At 38.3% G+C, this 9,981-nt stretch overlaps 1 protein-coding gene across 5 annotated transcripts; it reads left to right on the forward strand.

Annotated features, from left to right (window-relative positions):
• Positions 1-242: 242 nt before the first annotated feature.
• Positions 243-7,894, forward strand: LOC136235281 (uncharacterized). Of its 5 annotated transcripts, XM_066024881.1 has the most exons (11): positions 243-493; positions 580-899; positions 2,192-2,359; positions 3,439-3,518; positions 4,349-4,636; positions 4,804-4,854; positions 4,953-5,136; positions 6,538-6,555; positions 6,760-6,931; positions 7,036-7,134; positions 7,223-7,894. In XM_066024881.1, the coding sequence occupies exons 9-11, from the start codon at positions 6,779-6,781 to the stop codon at positions 7,727-7,729; spliced, it is 759 nt and encodes a 252-aa protein (XP_065880953.1). In that variant the 5' UTR covers positions 243-493; positions 580-899; positions 2,192-2,359; positions 3,439-3,518; positions 4,349-4,636; positions 4,804-4,854; positions 4,953-5,136; positions 6,538-6,555; positions 6,760-6,778; the 3' UTR covers positions 7,730-7,894. The 5 variants fall into 5 exon arrangements, with proteins under 5 accessions (XP_065880953.1, XP_065880950.1, XP_065880951.1 ...); XM_066024878.1 differs by adding an exon at positions 2,452-2,557 and having other exon boundaries at positions 4,953-6,931; XM_066024879.1 differs by having other exon boundaries at positions 6,538-6,931.
• The last annotated feature ends 2,087 nt before the right edge of the window (positions 7,895-9,981 follow it).

Genomic DNA, 9,981 nt, shown 5'->3' on the forward strand with positions numbered 1-9,981 from the left:
TAAATATATATGTATAATTTTTAATAATAAAAAATTAAATTTATACTTAAAATAAATATTAGTAATATATAAATTTATAAATTTATTAATAGACGGATCAGACCGTGCTTTTTTATAGATTTCAAGCCCAGCCAAAAAAGAAACGGACACGGCCTAAACGGACCGGACGGAACCTGGACCCGTGAACAGGTTTATTTGGATGTAACAAAATGAAAGACTTACCCTTACCTACCCCCAGTTACCTTTTTCGTCCGTTACACTTCGAAACAAACATACCATGCCTTACCTTGAATACCCACCGTCCACACAAACCCTAAAAGCCCAAGCTTTGCACCGCCGTGATGCTGTGTCAAAGTGTTTTCAGTTTAGGGCTCGGCGACTTATCCTGCGCAACTTGCACCTGCCGTTCTCGTTCAGGTTCTAGTTCGGCCGGAAATCTCACCTCTCCGATTGGGGTAACTCTTTCCCCACCTCTTTGATGCCACCGCCACCTGTTAGTCCAGCAATTCATAGCTTTCGTCTTTATTTTCTTTTGATCGAACTTGCCTTGATAACATTTTCGTATTCCTTTTTGAACAGAATGCAATATTGAATGGGCGAGTATTGTTTTCAAGCTCTGCTGCGCTGCTAGTAATCTAGTGCTAATCAGGAGAATGGAGCTAATTCATGGCTTGATGCTGATAAACCGGAGCAGAAAAAGTTGCTGATACGAAAATACTCAGAACCCTTGCCAATCACTTTTGGATGAAGGATAACCTAGAATGATTGGATGACTGTATTGGTTGATCACAGCTACTGGCAATTCTAGTGCCCTTGCTGCCTTCACTACTGCTAATTCTAGTGCGCTTTCCGTTCTCAATGGATGTGGAATTGCCAGTATGAGGCTTCCGCTTTCAATGGTATTTTTTTTTATTAGTGCTTGGTACATTTTGTCTTGTTTTTCCTTTCCACTTGCTTAGTTGAATCTTTCATCCGTTGTTTCTTATTACAAAGAAAAAGTGATGAACGATCTAAAATAATAGAAAGCTCAACCATACATTACTTCCTAGATATCAAAATGTGATCTGGATGTCCTACTCTCCATTATAGAGGCAGAATGTGTGCAATCTTGCACAATGGAGTTCACTGGCAATAATCTCAAAGTTTGACGAAGTTTAATTCAAGCCAATCCAAGTATGTGTTACATATTAAGGTTGAGCAAACCTGCGCAGTTAAGATGCAACAATGACCAGGCACAACATGCTGCCATTGAGGTACCATCAAATACGTGAAGTTTAGGCAAACATCTCTGATAATGATGTTTGCAAAGCAAGAGAAGGAATTAGTGTTTGATGTTACCTCAGTTGCGGCCTGTTGTGCCTGGTCATTGTTGCATCTTAACTATGCAGGTTAGCCCAACCTTAATATGTGACACATTCTGTAACTTTAATGGAGAGTAGGTATATTTTGTCTTGCTTAGTTGATTTTTCATCCATCGTTTCTTCTTACTTTTGGGTGAAATTTTGTTTCGACAGAATTCATGACAGCTGTATTCTCTGTGAACAATCCATATGTCTAATGATTGTTTTATTCTTGTGCTTTTTCACTTCATCAGTTGCTTAAAATGTTTATTCTTCTTCTGATGTTGTATTTCACAGTTCATGCCATTTTCTTATATGATCATATTTTGAACGCCCAGGTCTTTTCTCATTTACATCAGTTGGACCTCCGTTATCATCTCAGCTATTTGCTTTAGAGAAACCTATTCTATGTAATGATAAATGTTGCTCTGTTAAATTTGAGGTTTTTAACTATTGACTTACTTACATCACTCTCTGTTTAGTAAAGAAACTGGTTCCTTGAACTTTTTTGTTAGTGTTTGGTACATTTTGTCTTGTTTTTTCCTTTCCGCTTAGTTGAATTTTTCATCCATTGTTTCTTCTTACAAATAAAAGTGATGAACAATCTAAAACAATAGTAAGCTCAACCATACTTTACTTCCTAGATATCAAAATGTTTTAATTTGAGAAGTGATATGGATTTCCTACTCTCCATTAAAGTTGCAGAATGTGTCACATATTAAGGTTGAGCTAACCTGCATAGTTAAGATGCAACAATAACAAGGCACAAACATACATTACTTCTCGTTTCTCTATCTAGCCAGACATGATTATGGTTGTTCGGAACTTGCTTTTAACATCGAAACTTTCAGGTTGTAGAAGAAAGATGAGGTTCTCTTGGCCAGTTAGCTGTCTCTGCAGTATCTCATGCAGCTGCCCCAGCGCGAGCTCATCAAAATGCCATAAACAATAGAAAGAGAGGGCAGTTATAGGGACAAGAATGTGGTACAGATGGTCATAGTGAAAGAAATGTGGAGAAGGTACTTGGATTTTTTTTTTTTTCAGAAAGCAAACATAGCTTTCGAGTGAGAAGAGATTGTAGATCTTAATATAATATGATTTTTTTCATCAGAATGCTGATCTAGGCTACTTGATTGACGTTTCTGTCCGACATCCTCAGATGAGAGCTCCAAAAGTATATAGATTCTTTATCATGGGGAAAACCAAACAGTCCTAATGTTAGTGCTAAGAATGCAGACATTATCTCTGCTGCATTGTCTAGTTTAAATAAGTTTGATGATGATTATGAGCAAAATTGTTTCACAGCATAATAATGAACCTGCTGGTTCTTTTTCTTCCTCAACAAACCAAGATGAAAATGTGAGGTCAAAAGGCACTTCTTCTGAAATGAACAAACCTACTGAAAGCATTTCAACAGTTAATGAAACATCGAGTGCAAACCAGTTGGCAGCTAATCACAATTTTACATTTTCTTTCTCTCTCTTTTTTTTTTTGGATTGCTAACTATCACTGAAAGAGCCACACATTGATGAACACTCTCTTCACTATGGATGTTGGTCGTCTGTTAATGTATCTGAGTTTTTTTAAATGGAGATGTACAAGGTGCATTTTGGAAGTCTTTAACTTTGAACTATGGATGTATAAACTAAATGTGAAAACTTCATTTTATTTTTGCTATTGATGCTATAATGCTTAAAATCATGAGTTTTCCGTTAGGCTAACCATTGCTTCTTGGTTGATTTGTGCACTATGATATATTATTGAGGTAGGAAGAAATTCGTCGTTTCTTGTTAAAATCAATAATATCATAGATTTGATACTTCTTTTTTTCTGTTTCTTACTCAATATTGAATAACAGAGAACTGCAAATATGTGTATAGACCAATGAATAGTATAGCTAGTGGCTTAAGAGCCTTAGGACTTGTGAGCTCTTTTACTGAAAATATTTTAAAAGTTGAATAACACAATTGCATTACTGCTGTAGAAAAGTGGTCATTATCTGAAACAGACTTTGCAACTACTATTTCAACTCATGCATGAGCCTTTGACTTGAGTGACTAATTGGGGAAATTTCCATTTGCTTGTTTTTCTTTAATAGCAAGAAGCTGAGAGCATAAAGGGAAAGCAGGCTGCTGGAGAAAATTCAAGCAGACCTCAACACCTTGGGAGAAACAACAGGTAATCTCAGATATTTTAATTTTCATACTTTTTCTGTATTTAACGTGCTTTGCAGGTTGTCATCTTTGCATGCATAGTTGTTAAAGGTGCGCCTCTGTCAAGGCTCAAGGTAGTGAGCCTTGATTGCAGAAAGCGAGGCCCTGTTTAAAGGGCTCTCGCCTTGCCCGGGCCTCGGAGCCTGAATCAAAACGCGCCTCTGTGTTTTCACTATGTTTTTTTTACTGTTTTGTGTAGAACAAATGTTTGACTAATCTCAACCACTAATCTAATTTAAATAAAATTAATCTTAACCCTTGATCTAAATAAGAATATCAAGACACAACTAAATTTAAATAAGAAGAGTCTCCTCCACTTCATACTGCATTATGTGTTTATTTGGTTTTGTAATTTGTTTTGTTTGTGTAATCCATAAGTGTGTTTTTTTTGGTTTATGCTTTAACTATTAAAAGAGTATATATATTTTCTTATTTTCTGCACGGCTTGTTCCTCATGCTTGCGCCTTGAGCCTAGGCTCCAGGACCCCTTAGTGCGCCTTGCGCCTTTAACAACTATGTTTGCATGTATTGTTAGTTTTGGATGAAGTGACTCAAGTGGATGTTGATTTCGATTAGTAAACATGTATCAGAATGCATTTTTTTTTTTCCTTTTGTTTAATTTGGATTAGCTGTTTGGTTTCTTACTGCAGCTCCTAGAATATTCACTTTTTTCTTTTCTTTTTACCTGGCTCGCTGCCTTAATGCATTGCCATTTCTATTTCTAATGTTTTCCCTCTGAAATTTTGCTATTCTTGAACTGTAGTGCCATAATTTTATTTCCTTTCTTCTTTTTAGGAATGTTGTCCAACATATATCTACCTGAATAAAGAAAGATGATGCCGACAGGAACCTGGCTCAAAAAATCATGCAGAATAAAAACAGTATAGTTTATATTGTGGAGCAGATGATGAATATGATTTTGAGGATGGGCCAAGAAAAAAATCTAAGGGGGCAGGCAATGATCACAAGTCCTCGGACCAGATAGCAAAACATCTTGTTGTGTCAATAGCAAACTTCAAGTATTTGATGTTACTGCAGCCGCGGCCTGTTATGCCTGGTCATTGCTGCATCTTAACTATGCAGGTTAGCTCAACCTTAATATGTGACACATTCTGCAACTGTAATGGAGAGTAGGAAGCCATATCACTTCTTGAATTAAAACATTTTGATATCTAGGAAGTAATGTATGGTATATTTTGTCTTGCTTAGTTGAATTTTTCATCCATCATTTCTTCTTACTTTTTTGGCAGAATTCAGGACAGCTGTATTCTCTGCGAACAATGCCTCAAGTATCTAGGAAGGTAAATTATGCATGTCTAATGCTTGTTTTGTTCTTGTGTTTTTTCACTTCATAAGCTGCTTAAAATGTTTATTCTTCTTCTGATGTTGTATTTAACAGTTCATCCCATTTTCGTATATGATCCTGCTGGTTCAACTACCCAAGTTCACTTCTTCTGAAATGAACAAACCTACTGAAAGCATTTCAACAGTTAATGAAACATCAAGTGAAAACCAGTTGGCAGCTAAGGCCTTGCAGCTTCGTATGAAAGGGAGGCAGGCATGAAGAAGCTCATAAATTTATGGTGAAACTAATCACAATTTTAATTTCTTCTCTTTTTTTTTTTTTTTGGACTGCTAACTATCACTATGAAAGCCACACATTGATGAACACTCTTTACTATTGATATTGGTCGACTCTTAATATATCTGAGTTTTTTTGGGAGATATACGAAGTCTAACTTTGAAATATGGATGTATAAAACTAAATGTGAAAACTTCATCTTTTTTTTTGCTCAAACCGGCCAAAACATCTTGTTGTCTCAATAGCAAACTTCACGAATTTGATGTTACCTCAATCGCGGCATGTTGTGCCTGGTCATTGTTAACTATGCAGGTTAGCTCAACCTTAATATGTGATACATTCTGCAACTTTAATGCAGAGTAGGAATCCATATCACTTCTTAAATTAAAAACATTTTGATATCTAGGAAGTAATGTATGGTTGAGCTTTCTATTGGTTTAGATTGTTGCTCTGTTAAATTTGAGGTTCTTTTAACTATGACTTATTTATTCCTCTGTTTGCATCTAATCACTCTCTGTTTAGTCAAGAAACCGGTGCCTTGAAAAGAATATTTGATCGTGGTAGCTGTGCGATAAATTTTATTAGATAAATATGGCTATGGTATATGGACCTTGCATTAAGTCTCATTTTTGGGTGATTTACTTCAGTTTAACTTGTATAAACTTGCCATGTGTAGTTCCAATGTCACTTGGATCACATTAAAATGATTTTCTGACTCTAATGCCAATTTTGTATTAGGATTTTGTTTCTTGTTTTACATTTCATACATGTGTCAATTCTTAAAAAGGCGAAGTACGTTTCTCACCGATTTTCCTTCTGACTCTTCTTTAAGCATACTCAATGTTGACATGCATTTGAGTCAAGTTGAATATAAGAACCTTGTGAATACTGAATGTCTTTATTTTCTCAAATCAAAATCACTTTTCTTCCTTCACAAAGCAAATAGTGAAATTAAAATGTTTCCAACATAAGTTATTTTTCAGAAGTTCTAGTTTGTGCTCATTTGGATGTTTTTTCATTGATATTGTAGAATTTTATGCTCTTGGTTAATGTGAACCATGGAACTTTTAGTAAATGTGAAGACTTTGTCATGAGTCCTTATGTTGTGTATGTTCGATTGGTATTCTAAAATTCATGTTGTTCCTAAGCTTTTTTATATTCATTTCTGCATCTATGAGTTTTGGGAGATATTGAGGAAAAGGGAATTTTGTACCCCAAAAAACAAAGTGATAAAAGAATAGTATTATGATGTAGAATGAAATTTAGGGATTATTAAGTGTTTAATGATAATTTGAAGGGCAATACTGGAAATTCACCTAGTTTCTCTAGTATGCTAATCTGTATATTATCTGTATTATATGGTAATCATGGTTATATATGTAATCTTATATTATTTTGGCAGGTATCTTGGTATTGTATGGTAAGTTGTTTTTTTTTTTTATATGGTAAGTTTCAGTTTTTTATATGGCAAGTTTATCAGCACTGTATAACACGACAAAAGTGTGAACGCTGCCTTCACACTTATGCAGTGTATATATATCTCTGCAGTTTTCATTTTATGTCACAGAGCTGCAGATTGGGGAGAGCAGTGAAATTAAGATTTTAATTTTTATTTCTTTACTAGCTAAAGAATTCAGTAAAAAATGGTGAAGAGAGCAGTGACACAAGAACCTAGAAGAAGTTCTAGAATAGCAGCATTGGAGGAAGAAAGAGCACGGAAAACAAGTTTGGCTGTTACTAGTTCATCACCACCAGCAGCCTCTAGAAAGAGAGTCTGCAATCTTAAAAGTCTTCAGGTAGTCGTCACGAATTCAGTTTAGTATTTTATTCATTATTTAATTATGATAGCATGTCCAAGCTTTCTGCTTCCTTTTTGAATTTTCCATCTCTTTTTCAACAGGAAGGAGAAGACTTAAAACCTGATAACTATTCTGAAATTGATAGGCGTATGACATATACGCCTCAGACCATCCGCGGGAACCCAAAATCACTTGAACTGGTAAGTTTATCATGCATGTATTTTGCCACTTTTCAACTTTAGAAACTCTGCTGTTTTCTGTTCTGATTTAATTGAGCGGATGCTTCAGTTTCCATGTGCAGCTAACTCGTACACAGATAGCCTAATGCGGTTTGTGAAGGATTTAGGACCCACAGCAAAAATGGTTGCCAACAGGCAACTTAGCATGGTTGCTGATTCTAAAGGAAAGATGGTATGCACCAATGGAGTGGGGCAGAATACTGCTGCTCCTGCTCCATTAAACCAAAACTGTACATGGTTGCTGAACCATCAAGAGCCAACCAGCTTGGCTGGTGCAAGTGGGTGGTTGTATCAAAATGGAGGGGGACACCAAAATTACGCAGCAGCTAAGGCCGTTGAACCAGCGTACGAAGAGGGGCAGAGTTGTGCTGCTCCATTTGGGTTGGACCAAAATTATACGGCTAAGGGTGTTGAGATGCAACCAAACACGCTGGGGTTAGGTCCTTATATGAATGCGGGATGGAAACAAGTGCACGGACAAGGAATGGGTACTTCTGCTGCTGCTGCTGCTGCTGCATTACTACAGCAGGATAGGCTGCCTGATCTCAATGTGTAATATTTGTGCTGAATCTGTAATGTTTGTGCTCAATCTAATGTTTGATCTCTATCTGTAATTTTTGTGCTCAATCTAATCTTTGATCTCAATATGTAATATTTGTGCTCAATCTGTAATGTTTGTGCTCAATCTAATGTTTGATCTCAATCTGAAATGTTTGTGGCAGATCTCAATCTCAATCTGTAATGTTTTTTATTAAGAAAGAAAAAAAATGTCAATACAAGCATAAAGAATATAAAATGGAAAGCTAACCAACATGGTAGATGTAACAAAATTAAATTATTCGAAAATATATCGTCCCTGAAGTGTTGCTGTAGACATGTGGTTTGCAAAAGGATTGGAAGAACCACTAGTGACCGTGTGTGGACTGAACAGCATATTGAGCTAGGTAACCGGCCGCGGCATTACCTTCTCCTATGAGTCATCGGGATTGATGTGAATCTAAAATTAAAATTGATAAATAATATATGTAACCTAATTGTAGCTCCCAGTGCACATTGTCACGGCCCGCCTAAAGTCATCCGTGGGAAGGCCCGAGCCAAATGCCCAAAGGGCTAAGAGAAAGGAGCCAGGGGCAAAACGGTCATTTTTCTGTTCATCGTGCCGTTACGGGACATGCCGGTGGACACCAAGGACATCGGGCCAATATTATGTGCAGGTGTGCACAAGGCAGCCGGGCAGCGGGCCCGTGCCTGCCGGGAGAGGATTTGGCCAAGAGAAGGTCTCCCCCTATAGTGTGTCTTATACCAACTTGAGACACACTGTCGGTGAACATTGCCAAGCCCCACACACCACAAGTTTTCCCAAGGTATGTCTAGATGATTCCAAATGCGTCCATATTTGGTATGTGGTTCCTTGGGATCTATATGGAGCTATGTGCTCAGTTATGTGCGGGGAAAATATTAATGGCAAGGAAAATTGCCATGATGGAAAATTGCGGGCCCAGAAAATTCCAGGCGGGCCCGGAGCGTGCCAGAACGGGCCAAAAACTTCCGGAACGTGCCAGATTTGTCCGGAGCGTGCCGAAATGTGCCGGAACGTGTCGGAATAGTTCGGAAGGTACGAGAAATATTCCGAAATGTGCGGGAATGGTCCGAGAAGCTTCTAGGGACATCTTAGAAATGTCCCAACCTTTCTTATTTATTCTTACTTGTATTTTTCTAGACTATTCTAGGATTTTATTTGTGTAAAGTATTCTAGAACCTTCCTAGGTTGCCTATAAATAGGAGGGAAGGGTTCATTTGTAACATACAAGTTGATAAGTTGACATATACATCACAAGACACAAAAGTGTGAGCAAGTGTGAGTGCTACTTTGTGTTCTAGCCTTTGTAAAGCATTCTTTTCTTAATAAAGAGTGTTTTCCTCACTTAGCATTTGTGCAAGGTCCTGTTATTCCGCTGCATTACGTTGCCTAGCGTAGAAGCTAGCAATCAAGGTTAAGGCTGAACTAGTAATAGGGGTGAAATTACTAGTGCCGCACGGTCGACAGATAGTCAAGAGGATGTGTCCGTGACAAGTGGTATCAGAGCCAGGTTGAAGGCCAGTGGTTTTGTGACAGAATTGCCTACGGGATTCTGATTTGCCAACGGATTGCACGATGCCGAAGAGAAGTGAGGTCGAATTGACTAGCGTTCGTGGGGAGGAGCAAACTACGAGCGAGAGGGGAAGATAAAGGTCGCGAGACGTCCTAGTAGACATCAACGGTAGGCTGGCAAAAGTGGAGTTTGCCATAGTCGAAGACCGAGATAAGTTCGAGGCCATGGAGCAACGCGTGGAAGTGCTCGAAGATGAGGAGCTCCGACAAGAGGTGCTTGCCATGGTGAACAGGGTCGCCGATGATTGTGAGGAAAGGGACAAGGCCTTGGAAGCTCAAGTTGCTTCTCTTAGGCAAGATCTAGAGAGAGCTCTTGCCGAGTTAGTCACGACAAAGGAGGAGTTAGCCTTGTGCAAGAGGGCAATTGCACATGGCGATGCGTCAACTTCAGGTGCGTTTAGTCCGCAGCGACTAGAAGTGCCTAAACCGAAGGCGTATGGTGGTTCGAGGAATTCCAAGGAGATTGACAACTTTCTTTGGAGTTTGGAGAAGTATTTCAGGGCACTTGGCATTGCGAGTGATGCCAAGATGATCGACGCCGTGCCACTCTACTTGCAAGATACGGCCATGGTGTGGTGGCGATTGAAGGAGCAAGAGATGCGACGAGGTACGTGTTCAATCGCTACATGGGACGATTTCAAATGAGAGCTTAAAGC

The sequence above is a fragment of the Euphorbia lathyris genome, chromosome 7 (assembly GCF_963576675.1).
Source record: "Euphorbia lathyris chromosome 7, ddEupLath1.1, whole genome shotgun sequence".
In the NCBI taxonomy this organism is placed as follows: Eukaryota; Viridiplantae; Streptophyta; class Magnoliopsida; order Malpighiales; family Euphorbiaceae; genus Euphorbia; species Euphorbia lathyris.

Excerpts from the sequence above, each read along its gene's own strand:
- LOC136235281 (XM_066024878.1), top strand. The coding sequence starts at position 6,779 with ATGGTGAAGAGAGCAGTGACACAAGAACCTAGAAGAAGTTCTAGAATA. Across the intron at positions 6,932-7,035 it reads GCAATCTTAAAAGTCTTCAG|GAAGGAGAAGACTTAAAACC; the intron begins GTAGTCGTCACG and ends CTTTTTCAACAG. Across the intron at positions 7,135-7,222 it reads ACCCAAAATCACTTGAACTG|TTTCCATGTGCAGCTAACTC; the intron begins GTAAGTTTATCA and ends CGGATGCTTCAG.